Source organism: Monodelphis domestica, chromosome 3 (genome assembly GCF_027887165.1).
Source record: "Monodelphis domestica isolate mMonDom1 chromosome 3, mMonDom1.pri, whole genome shotgun sequence".
Taxonomy (NCBI): Eukaryota; Metazoa; Chordata; class Mammalia; order Didelphimorphia; family Didelphidae; genus Monodelphis; species Monodelphis domestica.
Window position 1 is genome coordinate 6,204,775 of NC_077229.1, and position 22,166 is coordinate 6,226,940.

A 22,166-nucleotide genomic window follows, 5' to 3' on the forward strand; every position below is an offset into this window, starting at 1 on the left:
TCACATTCTGCCTAGTCTTGTGAGTTTATTCTTATTCCTCCTTCATTCTTTCCTCAAATCCCAGGCTAGATAATAGGAATGGAAAGAAAAGGAACAAGCATTTCAAAATACCTACTCTATGCCCTTTGCTGGGTAAAGTTCATAATTATCATTAATTTCACAACATCCCTGTGAGTTTGATAATCTTATTGTCTTCAATTCATAGTTGAGTCAACTGAGGCAAACATGGTAAATAACTTTCCCAGGGGTACCTATGTACCATCTTTCTAAGGTTACATTAAATTTACTTTTCTGATCTCATATCCCTTCACTACCATCTACCTTTAATTTCTATATAATGGAGGTTGTGGAATGTTTCTATCCTTCTATTACAAGAAGTAAAAAAAGATGGAATTTTCTGATTGCAAATTATTTTCATGATCTCTGCCCTCCTGCAAATATTCCAATAGTGAATACAACAAAAACCATTCTGTAGGCCTTACTTGCATGCCCCCTTTCCTTTAAGAGGACCCTATTTTTTATTTTTCTCTCATGATCCCTTTCTCCTTATGCCCAGGGCTTCCAGTTCCTAGAGAAAAATTTATCTCCTGTTTTCAGCAAGGGAATGTATCATGGCTACTAGATCGAAAAGGCCCAAGGAGCTGCTGTGCAGGTGAGTGAGTTGAAAGCAGGTGTATAAAGGCAGTTACTCAAAAAGACTTTTTATCTTGTTGTGGTGAAGAATGACTTGGGGACTGGCAGACCAATACTAAATCATGCTTTTCATTTCCTGAAAGATGGTTAAAGAGGTCCAGCCTCTCCAAAAATCTTATGTGGATTCTAATCACCTAGGGAAGGAAGCCAAAGACTGGGAAAACAAATGGGAAGGGATTTAAGAGTGGAGACATAGTAAAATCAACTTCTCTACTAGTAGCAATGCAATGATCCAGAGCAATTCTGAGGGACATATGAGAAAGAACGCAATCCACATCCAGAGGAAGAAGTGTGGGAAAAGAAACACAGAAGAAAAATAACTGCTTGATCACATGGGTCAGTGGGGCTATGAATGGGAAAGTAGACTCTAAAAGATCATCCTAATACAAATATTAATAATAAGGAAATGGATCTTGATCAATGGCACATGTTAAACCCGGTGGAATTACATGTCAGATAAGGGAGGGGGGTAAGGGGAGGGGAAGGAAGAAACATGAGTCTTGTAACCATGGAAAATTATTCTAAACCATCTAATTAAATAAAATTTTTAAAAAGAGTGGATATGCATAGAGTATATGACAGACAAAGGACATGGAGAAAGATGCAGTGTGGTGTCAGAGTGGCAAGTCAGAGAGAGTGAGTGAGTTTGTCTCTGATCTGTTTATTACATCATTTTACATCATTGGGGGTTGCAGGATATCCTTAAAACATAGGAAAAGGCAAAAGGTTCTACATAATATTACAAATCCAATTACAAAAATGATGAAAGAGGTAGTAACACAATTATTCAGCCAAGTGCCAAGGGAAATGTAATTTGAATCTCCTTCCTGACCAGTGTAAAACTTCTCTCTTCCCAGAATCCTGGTCAACACTAATTCAGATGTTAAAGGTGAACTATTGTGATTTCTTTCAGTCTGTCTGAGCCTTTCACAACTCCAGGCACAGCTACTAGAATGGTAATAGAAATTTAAAGTTTTAATCCAAGCCAAGTCTTTTGACCAAATTAGAGGATCCAGTAAAATCAACCATGTGAAATATTAATAATATATCCAGACAAGTCTGATCCAGGAACACTTTGTTCATTGGCATCAGCTTTTGAATACATTTTAACACCTTCATAATTCATCATTACTGAAACCCTTCAATGAATATGGCATGAGGCATAATTTATGGTAGATTGTAAAAAAAGATGAATCTTTAGTATGTTGGCCCTTAATGGCATTCAATCTTTGCAGCTATAGAGAAAAGAAGAAAACTTCTATTCCTCTTTGAAAATTACTGCCTAAGAGTTAAAAAAGAGTAAAGTTGTTTCTCTGCTTACCATACAACATTTATCAAGAATGACCATGTGATAGTGCATCCAAAATGATGAGAACAGAATATCTGGAAGGTTACCCAAGATTCACAAAATTAGAAGAATGAGGGACGAGTGACTTTTTAGGAAAGATAGAAAGGCAATGGAGGAAGATTGTGTAATACTGTGGACAAAACATGCTTATGCATAGAGTTTGAGTTTTAGTCTAGCTGCAAGAAAGTTGTTCAAGTCATTTCTCCATTTTTATGACATTTGGGAAGTATGAGGAGAATCTTGGGCCTGCTTATGTCACTGGTCCATTGTGGACCATTCATTTTTATTGTATATGAAAGTCTTTTTAAAATCATCCATCATGCAGATATGACCAAATGGTGTATCCAAAGACTAGTTCTTCTAAAAGCTCCTTTTTGCCTGGGAAAATAGAATAAAAATCAGTTTACTTGCTGCCATCAGAGGAAAGAACTACATTTCTCTGTGTGTGTTTGCCCTCCTTCCTTCTTTGCTTATATTATTATTTCTTTTCTTCAGAGGCAGAGAATAATTTTGAAGTGAAGGAGATGTCTACAAAGCTGAGCCTTTTTGTGAAAGGATCTGGCCCCAAAAGATGCATGACTAAGGAGCTCCATGACTTTATTTTGAGAGAAATCTGTGCCCCTAATATCAAGGTAAATAAAAATCCAAAGAGTGACAATGAATTTGATGAAACTGTTGAGAAATTCAGCCAATATTCAGCCCTAAATCAGTACATGAAATTGACCTTAGGAAATGACTGTTGTCAGGATAGCGAATATAGGAAAAGCTTTCCTGAAGAAGTAGAACTTGTTCAGTCACCCAAGGAACTGGAAATGCCTACGTATCAAGGTAACCTAGGAGGAATGGCCTTTGGCTGGAGTTTAAACCTCATTAGACATCCAAAAATTAAACATGTTGAGATAGTTTCAGTAAGTGATAAAGGTGGGAGACCTTTGAATCATAACTCTGAACTTGCCGCACATCAGAGAATCCACACTAGAGAGAAACCTTATGAATGTAAACACTGTGGAAAGGCATTTAAACGGAGAGGCCATCTTGCTGCACATCAGACTGTCCACACTGGAGAGAAACCTTATGAATGCAAACACTGTGGAAAGGCTTTCACAATGAAGAGCAATCTTGCTAAACATCAGAGAATCCACTCTGGAGAGAAACCTTATGAATGTAAACACTGTGGAAAGGCTTTCACACGTAGGGGCAATCTTGATATACATCAGAGAATCCACACAGGAGAGAAACCTTATGAATGTGAACACTGCGGAAAAGCTTTCACAGTGAGGAGCAATCTTGCTAAACACCAGAGAATCCATACTGGAGAGAAACCTTATGAATGTAAACAATGTGGAAAGGGTTTTACACAGAGTGACAGTCTTGCTGCACATCAGAGAATCCACACTGGGGAGAAACCTTATGAATGTAAGCAATGTGCAAAGGCTTTTACACAGAGGGCCCATCTTGTTGCACATCAGAGGTTCCACACTCGAGATAAACCTTATGAATGTAAACAGTGTGGAAAAGCTTTTACAGGGAGTGGCCACCTTGCTGCACATCAGAGAATCCACACTAGAGAGAAACCTTATGAATGTAATCAATGTGGAAAGGCTTTCACACAGAGGGGCCATCTTGCCAGACATCAGACAATTCACACAGGAGAGAAACCTTATGAGTGTACACAATGTGCAAAGACTTTCACAGAGAGGGGCAATCTTTTTGCACATCAGACAATCCACACAGGAGAGAAACCTTATGAATGTAATCAATGTGGAAAGGCTTTCACAGAGAGGAGCTCTCTTGCTGCACATCAGAGAATCCACACTGGAGAGAAACCTTATGAATGTAAACAATGTGGAAAAGCTTTCACAGAGAGGGGCCATCTTGCCAGACATCAGACAGTCCACACAGGAGAGAAACCTTATGAATGTAAACAATGTGCAAAGGCTTTCACCCGGGGGTACTCTCTAGCTGCACATCAGAGAATACACTCTAGAGAGAAACTTTATGAATGTAAACACTGTGGAAAGACTTTTACACAGAGGGGCCATCTTTCCAGACATCAGACAGTCCACACAGGAGAGAAACCTTATGAATGTAAACAATGTGGAAAGGCTTTCACAGAGAGGGGCTCTCTTGCTACACATCAGAGAATCCATACTGGAGAGAAACCTTATGAATGTAATCAGTGTGGAAAGGCTTTTACATGGAAGGAATCTGTTGCTAAACATCAGAATATCCACACCAGAGAAAAACCTTATTGTATGGGATAAAATCATGCATTATCCTCTAGTATACATTAATTAATATTAGTTATTTTTGATTGGCAACTTCCTGCAACAAATTAGTAATCATTAGGTGCCCTTTAGAAGGGTGACAAGAAGAGTAGATAAATTCCCCTCCCCAAGCAACTTTTAATATATACATAAATATACACCTTTAATTCATTTTTTTAATGTGGCCAAACCCCCCCCCCCATTTTTTTATTATGGATTAAGACATTAAATTCTGATCCTGTGAAGAAAATCATTGAGTGTATTGGTGCACAAGAATAGAATCCCAGCAGGAAAAAGGCAGCAATGGCGTCGAGTCATGGGGCAGGGGGATTTCCCCTGGTACTGCCCCCTAGGACCTCCCCTCTGAGTGGTCCTGGCAAAACCGGAAGTCACAGTTGCCTCCTGAGACATGCTGTGATGGAATTAGTAGGCAAAGAAAATGTTTGATAAACTGAGGCAAGAGTGGATTTTGCTCTTTTCTGGTTTTGTTGCTGGCTAGACTTCCCTGTGAGCATGGCTATGGGGCCCTAATGGTGGCCACAGAATAGCAAGCTAAATGGAGCAACCACGAAAGTAACATATCTCTCTTTCCTTTCCATTCCTCTTTTTTGAGGCCCCAAGACAAAAGGGGAAGCCACAAGGCCACTGCTCATGCTTACACTGTCATCCCCAGTACAAGATTTTCTCCCTATCACTGCCCCTAGTCCTCAGAGACCCTACTCCCTGGTCAAGGAGTCCACAGGCCAGCACATCGCCTCCTACGGGCTAACAACAAAAATATAGGCAAGTTAAAAATAAATAAACAAGGCAAAATAAAATTTAAAAAATTAAACATAAAATTAAATAAAAGAAAAATTAATAAAATTAAATATAATCAATAAAATACATAAAATTAATTAATTGGATATACCAATTCTGTAATCCATCATTTCAAAAGTTAATGCCTTTCATTCATTTCTTATTTAGCCCTAACACCAACGTCCAACTTTGTTGTCTTTTAAAATAAACTTAAAGGAAGTTGTGTCTGCATTTTTAATTTAAGTATTCAAATGTTTTGGCTATTAAATTATTGGATTTTGTAGAGCTCCTTACTGGACCCTAGGCCCAGTACCACATAGCTACTGCTGGGTCCATAACTTAACTCCCCCCTCTCCTAAATTAGGGTTTCTTTTCCTAAGCAGCAACAGCCATAGCAGGTACCCCAAACAGATAGTGAAGAAAGACAAGGTATTTTTCTCAATTTGGGGAACAAAAGCAGTAACTTCTGACCAGATAATCTACTAAGTCCTTCTTATATTATGGGGGATATTGCTATGAAGAAGTCAAGTAATATTCCCCAGGACTTGCCATTGTATAAATTACTAAGAAGTTGGGATGAACCAGGATTTCCCAAGAAGCACTGGATGTCAAGGAAGGAAACAGAGGCTGTGCAAAGTCTGGACACTGAAGCCTTTTACCAGGCCCCTCTTTGACTCTTCTGACTTTAAAATTCTAAAAGAATTGAAAGCAATCATTGGCAGCAAGGATTCCAGAGGATATTCCAACTTGTGGCTCTGGGCATATCACCTTGATGGTTCAACCAAGCCGAGTACTAGCAATAACCTCTTGGTTAAATCTGAAAAAACTGACCCCCCTGGCTTCTCACCTGACAAGAGGCTACTCCATCTCGCGATCCAAGCCATCCTGACTCCTTCGGCACCACCCCTACCACCCCCGACATGCCTCTCTCACCTGGCAGCCCACCTTTGGTACCATCTCTTTGCCTCCCCTTACTGGCTAACTCATGTACTATCTACCCTTGCTCTTGCCATGCCCAGCCTGTGCCATTCCTTGCCCAGCTTTTCCCTCCCCACGGCCCAGCCTCCCACTCCTGCCACTTAGTCTCCCCTTCTCCCCTTTCTCCAGTTTCTCCCCCTCCCTGACCAACCTCCACTTTAACCAACTTCTCCCTCTCTTTCTCTCCTTTCCCTGCCCAACCCCTCCTCCCCTGGACCTCTCTCACTACCTCTCCTCCCCCTTCCCCACCACACCCCAACATTGTGCTTGCCCCCTCCCGAAAACAAGCTAAGCACCAGGAACCACAGACAAGTCCAATACAGTCCTTTTCCCCCAGGGATGTTCTCATTTATTATTAATGAGATCATTAGTCAATATTAGACATCTTACACTTTTTTCTCCACAAGATTTGAGAGATTCATTGAAAAAACTCCTGCCTTTGGAGGCACCTATGGTGCTGTTTAAGAAGTTTGAAAGTCTATTTAGGACATATAACCCAAATTGGGCAGATGTTACAGAATTGCGTTACTAGAAGATGAGAGGCAAATGGTCCTTTCCTTTGTGATTTGGTCCCAAAATATTTCCCAATACAAGGAATTATCATATTTTTGTTAGACTAAAAAGTTAGTTAACCGAGGTAATTTTACCTAACATCTTGATTTGTTTGTGTTTATTTTGTTTTCAAAACACTTGCTTTCCATTTTAGAATCAATCCTATATAGTGATTGAAAGGGAAAAGAAGAATTAGGGTTAGACAATGGAATTTCAGTACCTTGCCCAGGATGATCCAGCTGGGAAGTTTCTGAAAACAGATTTGAACCCAGGACTTCCCACCTGTAAGCCTGACTCAAACCTCTGAACCTCCTAACTGCCTCCCTAACACCCTGTTTCTATTCCAAATAGCAGGGGATCTAGTTGCCTCAGTCCATGCTGAAACTTGTATTCAGAATTTCCAATTATTAAGAGCTAACTCTCTCCTCCCTTTATCTCTCCATTTCTGATCTTTATCTCTTTCTTGTCTTTATCTCTCTCCTCTGTCTTTATTTCTGGTCTTTATCTCTCTCGTTTGTTTTTCTCTCTTCTGTTTCTTGTTTTTCCGTTTCTTTTCTTTATCTCTCTTTTTCTGCCTCTGGTCTCTCTCTCTGTCTCTTGTCCTTCTGTCTGTCTTTGTGTCTCTCCCTCTTTCCTCCCCCCCCGCCCCCCCCCCTGGATTTTAGACAGAGGGCAAAGTGTCTTCTCTTAAATTAATCAAACCTAGGAAGACAAGTAACTACAGAGAAGTCCTACCCACAGCCTTGGCTTCCTGAGACTCTGCAGGGCTCCCTAGTGTCCACATCTCCGAAGTCACTGGTGCAGGAAAGTCTCAGGAACCATCACTTCATTCGCCACTCTCGGGACCTTTCTGCCACCCATCCTCCCCAGCCCAGTACTGGTTTGGGCTTCCTTTGCCCTCCAGCCCTTTCTCTCTTTTCTCCAGATCAGCTCACAACTAAGAACAAACCACCTTGATCCTGGCCCTGATGAGGGATGTCAGTCTCTGCCTTGATAGCCCCTTCCCCATCTCTTGACCAAGAACTTTTCCCACCCAAAGCTCCCTCGATACCTCTCATCTCTGGAAGCTCAGCTGCTGAGCACAGGGAATGTCTTACTTTGGGATGGATGTAGCTGTGCTGTTTGTGTTTTCCTTAGCTCTGGCCTGGGCATGAGGAAGAATCTCCTCAATGATTTCTAGGCAGCAAAGGTCCAGACCCCTTCCCCATCCTCTCCCCTCTGCCTCCTCATTCCCTCCTCTCTCAGCCCTCCCAGTCCAGCCTCCTGGGTGGGATCCTGAGGCACAATCACACAGGAAGTGGCTCATCCTAGATCCCCTCTGAGGTCCTCTGTTGAGGGAGGAAAGGAGGTGGCTGGTCATCCTGAAGGCCAGGCATTCCCCTCCCTGCTTTTCCCCATGAGGGATTCTTTCAGAGGCCCTGGGTTCAGATTCTGCCTCTGACACATGTCTGTCTCTTCTGGGGCCTCAGTGTGTTCTGTGAAACACAGGAGTCAGCCCAGGTGACATCCAACATCCCTTCCAGGGTTAACCCCTGCTGCACTAGGAAGAGTGAATTGGAGTCCTCAGGGACTGCATCTAAACCCCTAGAAGGGAAACACGGATTGAATCAAGATCCAAGTTGGAATCGCCCCTGAGATACTTGGTGGCTATGTGACCTTGGAAGAGTCATTTCATCTTTGCCTCACTTTCCCCATTTTTGCATCTACTCAGCAAGGTGCTAGTGATGAATCCCTGAGGGCCCTAGAAATGCTGGCTGTGATGATTTCTTTCCTGTGGAATAAAACATACAAAAATGCTTCCTGAAACTGGGAGAGAAGAGAGATAGAATGAAGTTGGGCTCTAAAAGGAGAGTGTGGACAAAGGGCTAAGCTGGGCAGGGCTGCTCAGGACCAGGAAGGAGCAGACTCCAAGGCAGTGACCAGCAGCCTGGGGTCAGGGGCTGAGCCAGAGGAGGGGAGGGTTTGGGGTGACCTGCTGGCCCTCTCCCTGATATCTCTGCTTTTCCCACCTCCTCATGGTCCCCTCACCAGACTCCCTGTCCTTGCCCTTTCTCCCCTCAGCCCCTGCCATGTGTCCCACTCTCTCCCCTACCCTGGAGCTCCTCTGAGTGCATCCGCAGGCCCCCTTTGCCCCTATCCTCAGGGAGCTGCCCCCTCCCTCTACACTGTTCCTCCTCCCCAGGCAGGTCCTTCCTCCACTCTCCCACCTTCAGAGGGGTTCACATCTCTTCCAGACCAAGGAGGGGGTTGGACTCCATCTCCAAGCTGAGCAAACATTTAGAGAAGACTTCCTGGGTTCCAGGTACCATGCTCAGGGCTTCACCATGACCATCTCAGTGGCCCTGGGCCAGTCACTTAACCTGCTTCTCTCTGGTCTTCCCTGTCTACAATGGGGTGTTGAGAGCAGCTGCCTCTCAGGGTTGGGGGTGGATTCTGTGAGAGAATGTAAGACGCTGTGCGAGCCTTCAGTCCTGTGGAAATGCTGGCTTTGCTGTGAGGATTCCTCCTTGGAGCACACGTGACCTAGGAAAGACAGTAGAGGACACAGACACTGTAGGGGCCTCCTTTTTCATTCAAACTGATATTCAGGGAAGAGTAGAGGAAGGCAGGAGCTGGGAGGGATCTGCTGGGCTGAGAAGTGGGGCCAACAGGGCTGCGCACACGGCCTCCGGGGCTTCCTGCTCTTATACTGAAATGTCTTGAGATGGATTTGGGGTCGGAAGTCTCCGTTCATTGATTGTGCCAGTTTATCGGTCAGACAGGCATCACCCATATGAAGTCACAGGGAGGTCAGCGGCCCTCTCGAATGACCAGAGACCCCGATCTTGCTCAGGCAGTTGAACAAATCTTTTGAGGAGCTCATTATTCAGCCCCTCCTTTGAACACCCCAAGACGTCTGTACCTGCTGAATGCGTGATTAGGAGACGCTTCCTCAGACCCTCAGTCCTTGCCACAGACAGGGTGGACAAGAAGGACCAGAATCTCTCCCCGAGGAGCAGGACTCATTCCTCAGGATGCGGGCCTGAGAGATGAGAGATCACTTCAAACAATCAGGAGCCATGAGAGGGGAAGAATTCCTCCGCCCGGGGGGAGAGGGTTGCAGAAGATAAAGTGAGCAATTTTTACTTGTCGGGTGAAGAAAGACTGGAATGTGAGGGCCAGGTGTTGGGGCAGAACCCACACAGAGAGTCAGCTTATAAGGAGGCCAGCTCTGTATAAGAAGAAAAACAGAAATAGAGACAGAAGAATGGGAAAAGAAAGAACAGGCTCTTGCGGGTTTGAGAGAGGCTTTGAGTAGAATGGCCACAGCACTCTTGTTGAGAGCTATGAAAATTCATGTATTATGACAAAGACAAGTTTTGACCCTTTTTCCTTCTCTGGTAATGAGCATGGAGGCCGCCCTGGGATGCAGCTTTCCCACCTGGGAGATGGCCCTAAGTTCTCTCTCCCTGGAAACTGCCCTGAAGGAATGCTAGAGCTCAGAGCCTTGTAGTAAGAAGTGGCGGCCATGGAGACCCTTTGATCCCAGCTGCCTGGGACGGGAATATTGGCCTTTATTGAGAGATCTTTGTGCTTTCTCCTAAAAGGTGATGGGTCCTAATGAGTCCAAGAAGTGGATTTGATAGAAACCACCTAACATGGAGGCACCCTGCATCCTGAATTCTCCCCTGATACAAGTGGAAGTAGCCTCCTTTGACTGGCTGAGTAGCCAGAGCATGCTTTGTCATTTTTGTTTTTTATTTTTTAATTTAAACCCTTACCTTCTGTCTTGGAATTAAGATTGTGTATTGGTTCCAAGGCCACAATGTGGTAAGGGCTAGGCAATGAGCTAGGAAGTGTCTTAGGCCAGATTTGGACCTAGGACCTCCCATCTCTAAGCTTGGCTCTCCATCCACTAAGCCACCCAGCTGCCTCCATGCCAAACTGAGAGAGTCAGTATCTTTCCCATTATTTCCAGAGGACGAAGATCAGTTGTAATTCATCCCCATTGAAGGTGCCGTGAATTGAAATGGAAAGAAGAAATAGTTTCCCTCTTCTCTCTCCTTTTATCCCATGGCTTTGAGAAATTGTCCAGGGGTGTTTCTATTTCTTTTTTGTCTCATTTGTTCTTCCCAGTTTAACGTTCAAGGGGTCATCACCATTGAACTTCCAAGGAGTTGGAGTCATGGTGACACTGAAGCCAGGATTCCAGGCAGGATGCTAGGGCCGGCTTCCTAACCAGGATGAATCGGCATTGAGGAAACTGGAAGTATGTATTGCTCTCCTTTTATCCAGAAATCACTGGCGCTCTGCTCTTCCTCCAAGCTCAGTGCCATGAGCCACTGTTGTAGTCACATTGCTGAGACATGACGGTGAAGGTCATCAGCAATGGATTTGGCTAGTTTGGATGCTTTCAACACCACAGCAATAGACATTGAGGCCATCAATGATGCCTTCATGAAAGTCAACCACATTATGTTCAAATAGTTCATCTATGGCAGGTGCAAGGGCACAATCAAGGCTGAGAATGGAAAGTGGCTGACCGATGGAAAAATCCTTACCATATTCCAGGAGAGGGATCCCACAAATAATAAATGGGGAGCTGCTGGGACTGAGTCTATCTTAGCATCATGGAAAATGTCCGGGCTTACGTGAAGAGTGGGTCCTTATGCCTGCCCCTTCTGCGGATGCCCCAGTGTTTGTTATGGGAACGAACCATAACAAATCCCATAATTCCCTTAAGATGGTCAGGAATGCCTCTTCCTCCTACTGCTTGGCTCCTTTGGCCAGTTATTTTTGGCACATTTGGCATTATGGAGGCATTCGTGACCTCAGGCCATGCCATTACTAAGGGTAGATGGCCCCTCTGGCAAGCTTTGCTGAAATATGCCTTGTGCTGAATGAGGAACTCACAGGCTTGGCCTTTCCCCTCTGGCGCTCTGACATTCTTCCCGCACTTCTGGGTGTTCCCATCTGGCCTCAGCAAGATCACCCAACACTTGGGAATGAAGATGCAGCCCAGTAAGCCAGCACCGGAGGCCAGGATGGAGAAGATCTCCCCCACCACCACGGCTTTGCCCTTGGTGCTCTGGTAGGTGGGCAGGAAGGAGGCCCACACAGGGCAGAAACGAATGAACTTGGCTTCATTGATGGTGTCGGGCCGGCTCCTGCCAGGAAAGCCACCGTGAAGCTCCCCAGGGCTAAGAGTCCAACGTAGCCCAAGACGCGGTAGAAACCCAGGACGGAGCCCTCATTACATGCAATGAGGATCTCATCAGGTTGGGGATGTGTGTCTGTGTCGGGACAGGGAGTCACTTGGACCCCAGAGCAAAGGAGCACAGCGCTGCTGGGAGCTCCGGGTGGTAGCCATCTCTTACTCCTGCTCCCTGGGGCTGCAGCCTCAGAGGCCACAATGACCAGAAGGCTTTGGGCTAAAGCGGAAGAAACAGCCCCAGTGAACACAAGCCCAAATGTCGTGTCTTGGAGGAGGCAGGTGGCTGCAGTGGGGCCACCAAGGAAGAGCCAGGAGCAGAGGAAACAAGGTGAGGAAGACGAGGAGAGTGTAGCTGAGGGCCGGTTATTGGCTTTCACTAGGGGGGATCTTCAGAAACACCCCAAGAATCAGAGCTGGCAACACAGAGAAGAAAGGCGCCCCGAAGGCCAGAGCCGTTCCCAGAGGTTCTTCGATATCCAGGAAGGTGATACTGTGGGGAGGCGACGATCCCTCTCCTTATTGGGATGCTCATCTTCGTGGCACTCCCTATCTGGAGGGGACAAGAAACACCTCATTGTTTTATGTTCCACATTCTCCTTCCCTGACACGGAAACGCCCAGACCAGCTCTGACCAGAGGGCGGAAGGTGCCCCGCGAGTTGTACACACAAGAGCACGTGGGGCCAAAACCCTTTATAATTTAGACATTGTTGATCGCCTTATTTCTTTTTTACAGCCTTATTTCTGTCTTAAAATCACTACCGAGCATCCGATCCAAGACCTAAGAGCAGTAAGGGAGAGGCAATTGTGGTGAAGTGACTTGCCCAGGGTCACACAGCAAGGCAGTCTGAGTCTAGATTTGAACCCAGGACCTCCTTTTTTGCAGGCCAGGCTTTCTAACCATTGATCCCCCTCACTGCCCCACATAATGTTATTCCTCAGTATTTTTCTTTCACAGTTGAAGAAAATGGTTCCTTAGCCTCTCTATTCTCCCACTGCATGGGTGCTCGCTGCTAATTCCCCAGCATTAATCGTGATCATATTGATAATAATCGCTAGCATTTATACAGCACTAATCATGTGCCAGTTATTGTGCCAAGGGATGTCCAATGATTATTTCATTGGCTCTCCCCAGAACCCTGGGATGGAGGTATTCCCATTTCATAGGAGGGGAAACTGAGGCAAGCATACATTCAATGACTTGTCCAGGGTCACACAGCCAGGAAGCATCTGAGGTTGGAACTCGGGTCTTCCCGACTCCAGCTCCAGAACTCTGAAAAAGAATGCGGAGCCCTGAATCCTTTCCCTCCCCGCACTGGGCTCACCACCCCTCCTGGCCATGGCTGGGCATCTGTTCCCACCTCCGCCCCCTTGTGGAAGAAACGGGAAGAACGCGAGTGACGCGGAGGATCCTCGGCCTCCACCGGCCCTTCTCGGGAGCAGGCAGCCCTTTCTGTCCCGACTCCTGTGCGATGGTTTGGGCCATTGCAGTGCCCCAAACAGCTCCATCATGGCCCTGGTCCTCCCCGGGACGGTATCGAGGCTGTGGCGGACGTTCTGCGGGTTCTGCTCCCATCACACTGCATCAGGCCGGCTCAGGCGTGGCAGGTTTCCCAGAATTCCTCCCGCTCGTCCTTCCTCCCAGCATCCCCTCTCCAGGAGAGCCGGACGGACCCCTCCAGGCCCCCGTAGGGGCAGACACCCTCCCGCCCGGCCTCTCACCCCCACCCCGAGCCGCAGCGGAGCGCTTTGTCCCCGGATGCGTCCTTTTCCTCGCCCGGGATGCAGAGCCCGGAGTGGTGTCGCTGCCCGAAGCCTGTGGAGGCTCTCCGAGCCCGTTGAGCGTCGTCACTCCAGATCGCGCTCCACAATGGCGGAATCCCTGCGGGACTCCCAGCAGGGCCTTCGTGGCTCACAAAAAGCCCTTTTTCTTCCCAGCGGCCGTGGCGGGGCGGGGGAGTCGGGGCTCGTCGGGGAGGTCCGGGCTGGGAAACCCAGCTGGGATGAGACCCAGGGGGGAGCTGGGGGAGGGGCAGAGCCAGGCTTCTGGGGGGTGCCTGCAGGAAAGAGGTCCTTCTGGGGCCTGGCAGGCCTCGAAGGGCCCCCCCAGGGTGCTGGACCCCCCCTGCTGCCTCCCCCTCTGGGCCTCCCTTTAGGGCTGCCTCCCAGCTCAGCCTGGACAGGCCCAAAGCCTGGAAGGAGAGTCTGGAGACCAGGGAAGGGCCTGGGGGGCCCCCAACGTCCCCATCCCAGGGGAGGGCAGGCCATGCCCAGCCCAGGCCTGTGTATTCTCCCCTCCTGAGCCCCAGAGACAGCAGAGAGGAATTCAGAGCAGCAGCCCCGGGCCTGAGACCAGGAAAGGAAGAATCCTCCAGGGAGAGAAGCCCTCCCAGGGCCTTTAGCCCCTCAGGGCCTGCTAGAGCTCAGGGCCTGGAGTCAGGGAGGCCTGAATTCTCCCCCTGCAGGACCCTGGACAAGTCACTTCACCTTGCTTGCCTCAGTTTCCTCCCCTGTCCAGTGGGCTGCATGAGGAGAGGCAAAGCCGCCCAGCCTCTGCCCAGAAAGCCCCAAAGGAGGGGAGAAGCAGCCAGGCCTGAGCAGCCTGAGCCCAGCAGCTCTGCAGACAGACACACAGACACCCCCAGACTGTCCTCTGTCCATCAGGGCTCAGAGTCTGGGCTCAGGGGCTGCTGCTGCCTTCTGTGGCCTCCCCAAGGGCAGGAGGGGGTTCCTGGGCCTCCCCCAGGCCTCTGAAGGGTCTCTGGGCCTTGTGGGCTGGGGGAGGTGCTGAGGGAGACCCTCCTCAGCTGACCCAGAGGCCCAGGAGACCCCGAGGAAGCAGCTGTTTCCCCCCAGATCCCCTCTGGACCAGCTTCCCCACAGCCCCTGGGCTCAGGCTCTGATTCTCTGGATTCCACAGTGGGGAAACTGAGGCAAAGGCTGGGGAGGGCCTTGGCCAGGCTTCCCCCTGCTGGGCAGTGTCCGAGGCCACGTTTGATTCCAGGCCCAAGAGGGCAGCCCCCGAGTCACCCCATTCTTCCCCCTGGGGAGAGGACAGGCCCCTCCTTTGAGGGAGCCCCTGGGGTCCTCGCAAAGCAGGAGCAGCAGGATGTTCAGAGAGATCCCTGGAGGAGGGGAATCTGGGAGGGGGGCCTGGGCTGTCAGCTGCTGCTTTCTGCAGTTTCCTTCTCTGTCAGAAGGGGGGATCCTAGCACTATATCCCCCGGCCCTGGGGAGCAGAGATTCATGGATTGGTCAGTCAGTCAGTCAGTCAATCAGTAGACACTAATTAGGCACCTACTGTGTGCCAGGCTCTTGCCTTAGGCAGCTTCCAGCCTAAAGAAGCAGCTGGCAGGTCAGGAAGGGCAAGTGGGGTTGGGAGGAGAAGGCTGCAGCCCCCCAGGGTGGGGAACAATTCCTTTACATCCCTCCCCCACCAAGCCTCTACAGCCAGGAGCCCCGGCAGGACGACTTCATTTCCCAGAATGCCCTGTCATGACATCATAGAAGTCTTGACTCTCCCCTGGGCAGGACTCCATTTCCCAGAATGCCGGTTCCCTGATTCCTCCCTAGTCTTGGCCCCTCCTCCCGGTGGCCGCCTCCGGGCTTGCTGGGCACCTCCTGCGGGTGGGCTCAGCTGTTGGAAGGTGCACAGCTGTGCTTCTTGGACCTTTGTTGGGGGAGGGGGGAGGGGCGGCGTCGGGGCTCCCTGCAGTGCCGCTGAGACTTTCTCTTCCCAAATTCCTGGGGCAGACCCGGGTGGGCCCGTTCCGGGTTTTTGAGCTGAGAGGCGGGACTGGAGCCCGGAGCCGGGGGTGAATGCTGGGGGCGGGGCGGGGGCGGGGGCGGGGGCGGCGGCGGCTGTCTCTGTAGGGCTCGGTTTCTGAGTATAGAAAAGGGACAAACTGGGAAGGGCCCGCTTCAGGCCTCTGACTGCACCCGGAGCCATGGCGGGGCTTTGCCCTTCCGCAGGGGAGAGAGAAGGGGCCGCCAGCCCCGGACTCCGGAGGCAGCTGGGGGTGCAGTGACGGGATGCGGGAGGGCCTGGGAGCCCTCCTGAGCCCGCCCCCCAGGCGCACCCTGCTCCGGGCTGCCACCCCCGGAAGGACCCCAGGGTGGCCCCGCAGAGAGCCCGCAGCCAGAGGAATGGCCCCGGGGGCCCCGAGGCCCCCCTCCCAGGTGAGTGCAGCCCCTCCCCCGGCCAGGCTGGAATCCAGCAGAACTCAGAGCTGGGTCCCTGCCAGGCCTCCAGGGGCGCCGTCACTGCTTGTGCTCAGGGGGAGCTCCAGGGTCCGCCCTGGCTGCCCCCCATCCACGCTTTCCCAGCCTTGGTAGCCCCTGCCTGGATGAGCCCCCCAGCTTCCACCAGTCAGGCCCAGGCGCTGCCATTCCTTCCTCGCCCCCCTCACCCTGTGACCCCCCCCCTCCCTCAGCGGGGTGGCCCAGGGACAGGCTCTGCTCCTGCCCTCCAGGCCCCGGGCTTGGGCGGGTCAGTCAGGCCTGCCAGGGGGGCTTCGGAAGGAGTTTGAGGGAGATCAGGTGAGGCCCAGCTGGAGCGTTTTTAGCCCAAGGAAAGCGCTGGGTGAGGCGGGCAGGCTGGAAGGTCTGCTGAGAAGGGCTCCAGCCAGGCTCCTCCTCCAGGCCAGAGGACACGCCATGGGGCTGCTTCCTGGGTCAGGCAGTGCGTCAGCCTCGCCAGGCCTTTGAGTTCAAATCCACCTCCTGTTAATGGCCTGTTTTGGTTCATGGCTGGATATACTGATTGAGCTGCCTTTGGCTGATGCTCGAGGGTTTTGTAGAGTCTTGTTCACCTTTTTTAATTTTTTTGAAACTTTTTCAAGAATTGGAAATGGCTTCAGGGCCCCATTTATCAATAACACACCCCACAGGCTCTGGAACCCTGGACATTCCTAGTTGAATACATTTCTTTCTTTCTTTTTTTGTTAAACCCTCACTTTCCATCTTGGAGTCAATACTGTGTATTGGTTCCAAGGCAGAAGAGTGGTCAGGGCTAGGCCATGGGGGTCAAGTGACTTGCCCAGGGTCACACAGCTGGGAAGTGGCTGAGGCCAGATTTGAACCCAGGACCTCCCCTCTCTAGGCCTGGCTCTCCATCCACTGAGCTACCCAGCTGCCCCCGGGTCAGTACTATGTTTAAGTTTCTATTTTGATGCAGTTTAGAAATAAGTTTTTCCTGTTCATTATCTTTGGAAGTGTTATAAAGTCACTTTAACTATTGTGCATTTTCTAGACGCTTGACCATAGTTACATCACGCTCCTTTTTACTCTCATTTTAAACATCGTTCTGCTCATGGCAGCAGTAGAGAAAAATATAGATGTGTCTGATCCAAAAAGAGATAGAAATGATGGCTTCTTCGTATGGTAGAATTTATAATGTGAATGAAACACCTGTTAGAGAAGAGATTAAGTCCGTATCTTTGAAGGTTTAAGAAATAAATAGAAACATTTGGGTGAAAGGCAAAGTCTCTTCAGTTCTTCTGAGAGACCACTTAGCTTTCTGAGCACCCTTGTGACAGCCATCGGGGGATGTATTGTTAGGTGTATACACGTAGCACAATCCTCCCATCATAGCACAAACTCCTCCTTTCCAAGGGTCATGTCCGAGGCAATTCTATTATCCCGTGTCACCCAACTGCTTGCATCCAGGTGCTGAGTTAAACCTATGATTGCTTCTGTAGATTAGTTTATGAATCTCTGTGGGTTGTAGTAAATTTAATCCAGTTCACATAGTTACCCACCAGAATAGAGATTCCACACCAGCAGTGATCTCATTTCTAGCCTTGAACTTCTATGGGACACCTCTGGGTACCCCATTAATATCCAGGACACTGAAGGATCACTTGAGCCCCAAGGGGCATCTCTTCTGCCTTTCCTTCCTTCGTCCTGGCTCTGATTCAGACACTTGATGGTGAAGGGAATGGCTAGTTTCACATACCCATCCAGTGTACCAAGACCTTCCTCAGCCCAGGTTCTCTGCAGGGCCACGAGAGATCCACCCTCAGTCTCTACCTCGGGTTTGCTCATTCAGACCCGTCAGTTAAATCCCATCTATGTGGGCCAGAGGCACCTCCTTTGCGTCGTGAGATACACTCTGTGTTCCCAGTGAGCCTGCCTCGCCAAGAACGTTCTTAGCCCCCAGAGTCACGGGAGGGCAGAGGCCCAGCAGTGCTCTGCATTTGAATTCGGCCTTATACTTATCTCGCCCTGCTGGGAATGGAGCCCGTGTGTGCTCTAGGCCTTCTGCTTATGAAGATGTAACAATGCAGCGTTCCCAGATTACCAGCAGTATATCTGACCCATTCCCACCGGGCATTGGAGTCTGTATATCCTGTTTGTGTCTCAGTGACTCATCTTGGACCTCAGCCGTTGACACATCAGGCTTAACCCAGAGACAACCTGGAAAAGGCATCAGCTGAACACTCTCTGGGGCCGTCATTTGCTGCTCAGTCTTCCAGCACTGGAGTCATCAGAAATCTACCAAAATAGTCCTATCCATATTGAGCATCTGGGGAATTGTGCTTTTGCATGCTTAGAAACTCAACCTTCCCGCAGACTATTCTCCCCTGGATGTCCATGGGGCGTTCCAGGATGAAAAATAGGGAATGGGGCAGGAAGGGGTGAAATGAAAGGATATCCAGGACCACGTCTACCCTGTGTTTTCCATGGAGCAGGTTGGAAAAGTCGAAGAGCCCTGCCAAGAAGTATGATATTGTCAGATCTGGCCACTGCCTTGGCAGTTATTCCTCCGTCAGCCTCTTAACTACTTCTCTTGACCTTCAATCCCCAGATTTTCATAGTTACAGGCCTACCTTAGATCCTGTTTGCTGTCCTCTTCCTCCCCGGTTATGAAACTAAGGGAGAATCTCCCTTCATTTGTTAAGCTAAAAGGACTAGGAAACCATGGTGAACCTTGGCATATCCTGAGAGTGTGCTGGGCCAGCCACAAGGCCTGGGAAAGCTTGAACTGACACTTTTCTTATATGGACAAGGACCTGCTTCTCCTGTGATGAAGTAATGAGGGAGGAGTTGAGATCTCCTAATCCCCCCTCCTCAGTGGTTATTTATGAGTCTGAGATCTCAGGGGATGTCCAGGGGAGAGGGAGAGGGAGAGGTAAGGACAAGAACAAGAGGCAGAGAAAGAGAGAGATGAAGACAAAAGACTTGTGCTGGAGGAGAGAACTGTCATTTTTCTTTCTTTTACGTCATTTGCCCATAGTCTTCATTCCATTTACCTACTCTTCTATTTCTTAGCCAGTACTATATTGTTGTTAGATTCAAATTAATAGCTCCAGGTTCTTATTTTCCATAGTTGATTAACAATCATTTGAAACAAAGAAAGAAATAAAGGCTTAAAGTCTTAATTTTCTACTCTAAGTCAAACCACATGTTGATCCTCCTGCGTGGCTCCCTGTCTGCCTCGTGTGCCATGTTCAAGGAAGTAGAGAGACCTCAGCATGTCCCACAGCCTTCCTATATTCCTCCCTGTCCCCACATCACACAACACGCAATGTAGGAACGCAATACAGGATGCAGTCAGCCAACAATCCAGGAAGGGGAGGGGATAAAATTCCCTTAATACAATCTCCCCCTGTGATTCTATTGGGAGATGAGCATGTCGAAATCTCCCAGATTTACATGTCTAGTCTCCTCATTTCACATAACTAGTTTATATCTCTAAAGATCTTCTGGCTAGAGGTGTATAACATGTTGTACTTTACAACAATAAGAGGGAAAGAAAAGAGAAAGAAAAAAATTATTGATAGATGCATTGACAAAATACCAATTAGGGGGCATCCCCCCTTGGCAGAAGAGTTTACATTCAGAATAAGTATGTTCAACTCCCTTCAGTTCAATTCATTATATCCCAAAGTTCACTGTGGATCTTTTGATGCAGTGTGTGATTTCTGCAGGTAACCTTATGGTACCTTCTCCAAAAGATCTGCTTTCTTGATTTGGGATATTGGCAAGTTTCTTTTCTGAAAAATTTCTCCAAAAGATTTTAAACTTTGGATTTTAGGATATTTATATATTGTTTTGACGATTACTGCTTTATAGTGAAGTTTAAGATCTGGTACTGCTAGGCCACCATCAGTCACTTTTTTTTTTCCATTTGTTCTCTTAATATTCTTGATATTTTCCTTCTTCCAGATGAACTTTGTTATAATTTTTTTCTAATTCTTTAAAAAAGTTTTTTGGTAGTTTGATAGGGATGGCACTGAATAAGTAAATTAATGTAGGTACGATTGTCATTTTTATTATATTAGCTTGTCTTACCTGTTTTTCTTCCTTTTGGATTTTGGAGAGGGTCAACTGACCACATGAAATGAAGAGTCAGTTAATAAATTATTTAAAATGAAGAAATGGTGCCTCTTGCAAATTCAATCATTACCCTGTCAGTGTCTTTCTTTTGAGTTAGCTCTATCAACAACATATTATACTTTACATTCCAGTAACAAATAGCATGCATCATAAAGCAAAGACAGAATGTTTTGGCTATGACAGATCGATCATACCCAGTGGTTCTGGAAAGTCAGTTTGACACAAGACTGCTCTTCTTCACTTAGCTGAAATCAGAGACTGCATCCTTATAATTCTATGGAATCCTCTTCATGCTTTCATCTAGATAAGAATATTTCAGCCATTTAGGAAATTAAGTAGAGAATTCCTTTTTCTTTGTTTTTTTTTCCTCATTGATCACTAGTAATATTTTCCTTTAGACTATACAGTATGCTACCTTCTCAGAAACTCTTCAAAAAACTGTTCTTATCAGATCAACTCTGACTCTTGTGATGAGAAGGAATTTTAGATCATCTTCTCTCTTTCTCCTCCACAGCATCTCATACTTCACCCAGAGAGTACTTCTCATCTCCCTGATTCCACAGGGAAAAGCATTTCAAAGATACTTCTCCAGGTTTTGTCCTTCACAACATGATTCACAAAATGCCTTTGTCAGTATTCCATTGGAACCTGAATGACTGGTCGTCAGTGCTGGCTCTGATACCCTTCAAGGTTAGGAGTTTGGGTAAATCCCCTGGGTGTTTCAGTTTCCTCCAGTCAGTGGATAAGGGATGAAATTTGAAGGTTCAGCCCTAAATCTTGTGTTTTTTGCTGATTTAGGAGTCAATAACATTCAAGGATGTGGCTGTGAACTTTACCCAGGAGGAGTGGTGCCTATTGGACCATTCTCAAAAAGAGCTGTACCTGGAAGTTGTGCTGGAGAACATGCAGAATCTATTCTCTGTGGGTAAGGACCATTTTCTCTATTGTCTCTGAATCTGCCATTAAGGGAATGTCTTCATTCCAAGCCAAATGTACAGGATTTTGAACCTTTGTCAATGATTAAAAAAGGAAATGTACTGATCTCTGCCCACGGAACCCTCCTTTCTGCTTTTTATTTTAAAAGTCTTTGAATTATGTGATAGGAGGCTGGGATTTTACTTTCTTGCCCTTGAAATTATTTCTCTTCTGTTTTCAATAGCTTCAGGTGAAAAATTAAACCAGTGTTACAGATTTACATTCATGAAGCTAATCTCAGAAATCATCTAGTTCAGCCGCTAATTAGACCTGAAATTTGTGTGCAAATTCTTTTTATACCCAGAAATCTTTTCTGTGAAGATGGATATTGATGGGAACCCTCTACCTTCCAAGGCAGCTCCTTCCCCTTTGGGCTGGGTCTGGTCTTTAGAAAAGATTTCTTGTTATTAAGTATTAATAGAGGAGGCAAATCCAAGAAAGAGAAAATTTATAAAACTCAAGAAGATCAAATTATTTGTATGCCTAGTGGAAAGATGATATTTCTAACTCTTAAAATTGCTCTCCTTATAGTAGTTAGAAGTAGTGTACATAGACAAAGTGTGTATACATAGACTAAACTGTTTAGGAAGATATGAAAAAAAATCAAGAGGTGAAAAAGGATAGCACTGAGAGAAAAAAGAAGAGAGAAATAACATGGGGTAAATTATATTAAATAAAGAGACATGGGAAGAAAAACTATTACAGTGGAGGGGACAATGAGGGAGGTGACAGGCAATCAGTAAAACATTCTCATTGGGAATAATAGACTCATTGGGGTATAGAATCTTATCTTACTCTATACAGCTATGGAAGAAAAATAAGAAAAGTTGTGGAGGGAGGGAAATAATATAAGAGAGATGGAATAGGGGGAATGATTAAAAGACCCTATACAGAAGTAGGAGGAGAATAATAAGGGTGGTGTAGGGAAGGGAATAATATAAGGGAGGGAAAATGGGGGTGGTGATTAAAGGAGAACTGTGTGGACAGACAGTGAAAGGAGATATCGTAGGATTGAAAGAGGAA

General features: G+C 47.3%; 2 protein-coding genes across 10 annotated transcripts in view; both read left to right on the top strand.

The window, feature by feature from the left end:
• Window positions 1-6,735, top strand: part of LOC103105776 (zinc finger protein 345-like) — a 30,453-nt gene extending 23,718 nt beyond the window's left edge. For all 5 annotated transcript variants that reach the window (XM_056820385.1, XM_056820383.1, XM_056820386.1 and 2 more), the window contains 2 exons: window positions 557-652; window positions 2,537-6,735. In XM_056820385.1, coding sequence (XP_056676363.1) covers window positions 557-652; window positions 2,537-4,305 — 1,865 coding nt within the window. In that variant the 3' untranslated portion in view covers window positions 4,306-6,735. The remainder of the gene's footprint in view (window positions 1-556; window positions 653-2,536) is intronic.
• A 7,625-nt stretch (window positions 6,736-14,360) lies between these two features.
• LOC107652075 (zinc finger protein 471-like) overlaps window positions 14,361-22,166 on the top strand; it is a 37,889-nt gene continuing 30,083 nt past the window's right edge. The window contains exons 1-3 of one of the 5 annotated variants that reach the window (XM_056820407.1): window positions 15,868-16,007; window positions 20,683-20,858; window positions 20,967-21,093. In XM_056820407.1, coding sequence (XP_056676385.1) covers window positions 20,778-20,858; window positions 20,967-21,093 — 208 coding nt within the window. In that variant the 5' untranslated portion in view covers window positions 15,868-16,007; window positions 20,683-20,777. The other 4 variants (XM_056820411.1, XM_056820410.1, XM_056820406.1 and 1 more) reach the window with 4 other exon arrangements.